Source organism: Arachis ipaensis, chromosome B04, assembly GCF_000816755.2.
Source record: "Arachis ipaensis cultivar K30076 chromosome B04, Araip1.1, whole genome shotgun sequence".
NCBI classification, from domain to species: domain Eukaryota; kingdom Viridiplantae; phylum Streptophyta; class Magnoliopsida; order Fabales; family Fabaceae; genus Arachis; species Arachis ipaensis.
In genome coordinates this window covers 123,492,687-123,497,811 of record NC_029788.2, presented here as the reverse complement: position 1 = coordinate 123,497,811, position 5,125 = coordinate 123,492,687, and the positions used below count along the sequence as shown (strand labels likewise).

Below are 5,125 nucleotides of genomic sequence, written 5' to 3'. Positions count from 1 at the left end.
GAAATTGTATTTATATTACTCCACCGTGGTAATTTAGGGGGTTTTATGATCACGCACACTTGCTTGGCCACCAACATTGGTTTTCTATTTTCTCTAACGAAAGTAATAATAATGAAACAATAACAATAATAATAACAATAACTACTAAGAAGGATAACAATAAGGGTAATTTACGCAAATAAAATGATTGAAGATAACGTTTACGCAAATACAACATTGGCAATTTTCAGACGCAAATGCAATAAACGCAACTATATATAATCCGCTACACCCTGTAGCGGAAATCAATTGCACGTAATCCGCTACAGGGTACCGCGGATTACGTTGAGGACTGCTTTAGGGTGTAGCGGTTTATGCTCAAATGGTGCTACACTCATAATCCGCTACACCCTGTAGCAGATTATGAACAATGTGGATTGATGGGAAGATGCCTATATATACCCAACAAGTTGTGTAGAGTGTCATTCTCATTCATTCATCACTTGAGGAATGGAGAGTGAAGAGAGCTTTTTGGTGTTAGTGCATCATTCTGGAAAAATAAAAAAGAGTAAGAGGCACGGTGTGAAGTTTACAGATAGAGAACCGCTGAGTATTTTTGTCAGGTCGTCTGATACACTGTTGGATCTGAAGAGCAGTATACTGCAGAAGTTGGTCGTGGGTGGCACAAAGTGGGTGAAGAAGCTGTTCTACAAGATCCCTATTGCGGTTGTGTCAACCGGCGTGCAATATGAAACGTTCGTGTTACGAACAGATGAAGATATGCGGGTGTTGTTTCATTGTCGTCGGAGTTTTCCGGAAGTGAGGATACATGAGTTGTTTGCGAAGCTGGAACATGGGATCGATAGTTCTGGTGCATCCGCTCCAAACCCCCAGTCCACCACGATGGGTGATGCCTCCACCTCGATGCCCGTCGTTACACCTGAGTGTTTGTTGGAGTATCGGCCAGCCGGTCTAGTTGGGGCATTCACCTCAACTCATCCATCTGCAGATGTAGAACATGAGGGGGAACCGGATCGGGTAGAAAATGCTATGCAAGAGGATGACTCTGATGAAGAGCCTGTTGACATTGGAGGGGACAGCGATGATGAAATTCCGACAAACCCAGGAACATGTCAACCACCGTCAAGTGCCGGCACACATGAGCAACCTGCACATTATTCTACCCTAGATCTGGGAGCCATCAGCCAACCGACAGATCCAGCACCAACCTTTGGGGTCGAGGCTTGCACGAGAAAAATTATGTAGCTGAATTTCAAGTTGGCCAATCTTTCCATAGTAAGGAGGAAGCTGTGCTTACTATAAAGGATTACAGCATTCGGCGCGGTGTTGAGTATAGAGTGATGGAGTCAGATCATCTTAAGTACCATGGGAGATGTAAGAAGTTTGGGAAGGGTTGCACATGGATGATTCGCATCAGCCTTCGAGCACGGAAGGGAACCTGGGAGGTTCGGCGGTACAACGGACCACACACATGCTTGGCTACATCGATATCTAGCGACCACCGACAACTAGATTATCACGTGATCTGTGCCAAGACATTTTCTCTGGTTTGCGCCAATGCGGCGGTATCGATAAAGGTGTTGCAAGAGCCAAGAAGCTACCGAAGGAACGTACGGGTTCAAGCCAAGTTACAAGAAGACGTGGTTGGCAAAACAGAAGGCGATAGCACAGATATACGGGGACTGGGAAGAGTCCTACGCCGAGCTACCTCGTTGGATCCTTGGTGTGCAGTCCACCATGGAGGGGACGGTTACGTTGTTGAAGACATCTCCGGTTCGCGTCAGTGATGACGTGGATGACTCAACCGTGTACTTTCATCATCTTTTCTGGACGTTTCCTCCTTGTGTTGAAGCTTTCCGGCATTGCAAGCCCTTCGTAAGCATAGATGATACTCATCTGTATGGCAAGTATGGAGGGACTTTGCTCCTGGCCATCGCTCAAGATGGGAACTCCAACATCTTGCCTATTGCTTTCAGTCTCGTGGAGGGGAAAAATGCCGAGTCTTGGTCTTTCTTCCTGACCAACCTGAGGCAACATGTGACTCCGCAACAGGGGATACTGGTCATTTCAGATAGGCACAATGGCATCAAGGCTGCACTGGAGAACCCGAACAATGGGTGGTTACCCCCCGCATGCGTACCGAGCATTTTGTATTCGGCATGTTGCAACTAACTTCGCACTCAGTTTCAAGGGCATAGATGCAAAGCGTTTGCTTGTGAACGCTGCTTATGCGAAGACTGAGGCAGAGTTTGACTATTGGTTTGATATAATGCGGACTGAGAATCCAGCAATGTGTGATTGGGCGAACAGAATAGAATACGATAAGTGGACTTAGCACCAGGATGGTGGCAGACGGTTCGGTCACATGACGACCAATATATCTGAGTGTGTTAATTCTGTTCTGAAGGGTACACGGAATCTTCCGGTTACCGCCCTAGTCAAGTCCACATATGGTCGGCTAGCGGAGTTGTTCGTGATTCGTGGTCAGACGGCAGAGGCTCAATTGGCCAGTGGTGCCAAGTTCTGCCAGTCTTTTATGAAGGCGATGGAGCGCAACTTGAAAGACTCCAGATGTTTCACTGTCACCCTGTTCGATAGACAGCAGTCTGAGTACACCGTTGCCGAGACGACGCCCACCGGGAGATTTTCACTTGGGACGTACCGAGTTTCCCTCCAGCACCGTACATGCGACTGTGGATACTTTCAAGCTCTCCATTACCCATGTTGCCATGCGATTGCATGTTGTGCCCAGTCACGGCTTGACTGGTCTATCTATGTCGACGAGGTCTACACCATGCAGAAGGTGTTCAGGGTGTACCAGATGGGTTTCATGCCGCCAATACCGGAGGGACTTTGGCCACCTTATGACGGTCCGACCGTTATTCCGGACCCCAGCTTGAGGCGTTGCCGTGATGGCCGACCGAGGTCTACCAGAATCCGGAACAACATGGATGAGGCCGACCCTAACCGACCGAAGCGATGCGGGCTCTGCAGACAGCCTGGACACACACGTAGGTCTTGCCCCCCAGAGAGGCTCCACCGTTGCCGGTAGTTCGTAGGACTTATAGTTTGTGTGCTTCTAGTTTTTTGAATTTTATATTCTCCTGTAGCAATTTACGTTTTCGGGTGTTAGTGTTAGTTCCTTTCGTGTATTAGTGTTGGTTCCTTTCGTGTGTTTGTGTTAGTCTTGGATCCGACCTATTTGTATGACTTATGATTTATGCCTAATGTAGAAATTTAATCCGTGTTACTGTTAATGCCTCGTGCCTATTATATTTCTATGGCTTATTATTTATGAACACTGTATTTGTATAATTTTGTATATTTTGCATCACGAGTTGTTACTGTAAGACTGGTATATATAGGCATCTTCCCATCAATCCACATTGTTCATAATCCGCTACAAAGTGTAGCGGATTATGAGTGTTGCACCATTTGAGCATAAACCGCTACAGGGTGTAGCGGTTTATGACTAAAGCAGTCCTCAATGTAATCCGCGGTACCCTGTAGCGGATTACGTGCAATCGATTTCCGCTACAGGGTGTAGCGGATTATATATAGTTACGTTTATTGCATTTGCGTCTGAAAATTGCCAATGTTATATTTGCGTAAACGTTTTCTTCAATCATTTTATTTGCGTAAATTGCCCTTAAATTTCAGTTGAACTTGTAAAATTTTAAATTTTTAACTTTATTAATTAATTACTGATTTGATTTTTAAAATTTTAGATATAACAAAAAAATTAACATATTTTAAAATTTTTTTTTATTTTTAATATTTTTTTATAAAATTATTTTTAAAATTTAACTTAATTTTAAAATTATTATTTTTACTTAAAATTTAAAATTTATGATCAAATTATTTTAACTAAAAAAATTATAAAATAAAAAAAAATAAAAAAAGAGAAAGAAGAGAAAGGGAATCACAGAAAAAGTAAGAAGAGGGAAGGGAAGGAGAAGAAGGGGGAAAGAAAGGTGGCGACGATGCCGGTGAGCGAGAGCGGACGTCGAGCTAGCAGATCGGCAAGAAAGGATATTTGCCGCGTCTCCGTTCTGTGGACCTCTTCGCTAGCTCACATGTTGCTGGCTGCTGCTTCGCGTTCTCATCACCACTGCTTTTTGTTGCTGGTCCTCCTTAGGATTCTAACTTTGCTTTTGATTTATTGATTTTATTAATTACATGGTTGATTCTTCTATTTTTATTTATTTTATTAATTATATTGTTGATTTTGTTAATCATATTATTTCTGATTTTGATTTCATTGTTATTCTTGACTCTAATTCTGTTATTTTTTTCGAGGAATGCTAAGAACCAGTAATTTTTGTGATTTATAGTCATTAATGATGGTTTTAATGGTGTGAGATTGATGTGAGATTTCATCCAATAACTCACTTTTTTTTGCTAATTATATGCTGACCAGAATTTAACAAAATTACAGCCCTCTAGACTTTTCCATTTTTTCTCACCACCAACACAACCAACTTCAGATCCATGGTTCAGAAATTCACCGGCATCCCTTCTCCGCCCTTCTCCTCCGCTCATCCCTCACATGGACTTCCGCCCTCTAACATGCACAAAGCCCAAGCCCAAACCCAAACCCGCTATTATTCCATCATCACAATCATGGCTTCTACTACCACCGCCTCCAACAACCCCCTTCCTGATCTTGCTTTACCCTATCATCACCACATGAATCTAACCATGCAAAACAACAACCCTACCACCACTACTACCACTCCTTCAACGATGTTCCTGCAGGGTTTGCTAGCAACTCTATCCATGGCGCCATCGCTTCATCAGTAATGTGCAACTGATGGTACCACAGGATCAAGAACATGTAGCTTCTCATGAGGGTATCCCAACCCATGATGGTAAAATAAAAAGATATTTTAAATACTGAGTTGATTTCACGTCCCTGTTTTGGGTGATGGTGGTGTGTGTTGTTTTGGCCGATAGAGTGGAGGCTGATAAGGATAAGGGTAAAATTGGAAAAATAAATTTGAGTAATGGTTGATTATTAAAAAAATTAATGATAAAGATAAAAATTGAAATTTATTTTAAACATTAGAAATAAAATTAAATCAAATTAAATGTTAGGAATAATTTTAAAATTTTTTAAAAACAT

General features: G+C 42.6%; 1 protein-coding gene across 1 annotated transcript; it reads left to right on the top strand.

The window, feature by feature from the left end:
- LOC107637179 lies at nucleotides 1,341–2,335 on the top strand. The gene is made up of 3 exons (XM_016340618.1): nucleotides 1,341–1,773; nucleotides 1,853–2,120; nucleotides 2,185–2,335. The coding sequence occupies exons 1-3, from the start codon at nucleotides 1,341–1,343 to the stop codon at nucleotides 2,333–2,335; spliced, it is 852 nt and encodes a 283-aa protein (XP_016196104.1).

What these genes read in the sequence shown, in the direction of transcription:
- LOC107637179 (XM_016340618.1), top strand. Translation starts at nt 1,341, where the DNA reads ATGGAGTCAGATCATCTTAAGTACCATGGGAGATGTAAGAAGTTTGGG. An exon ending in CGTTGTTGAAGACATCTCCG is followed by an intron (nt 1,774 to 1,852) that starts GTTCGCGTCAGT and finishes CTTGTGTTGAAG; the next exon opens with CTTTCCGGCATTGCAAGCCC. An exon ending in GAGAACCCGAACAATGGGTG is followed by an intron (nt 2,121 to 2,184) that starts GTTACCCCCCGC and finishes CTTCGCACTCAG; the next exon opens with TTTCAAGGGCATAGATGCAA.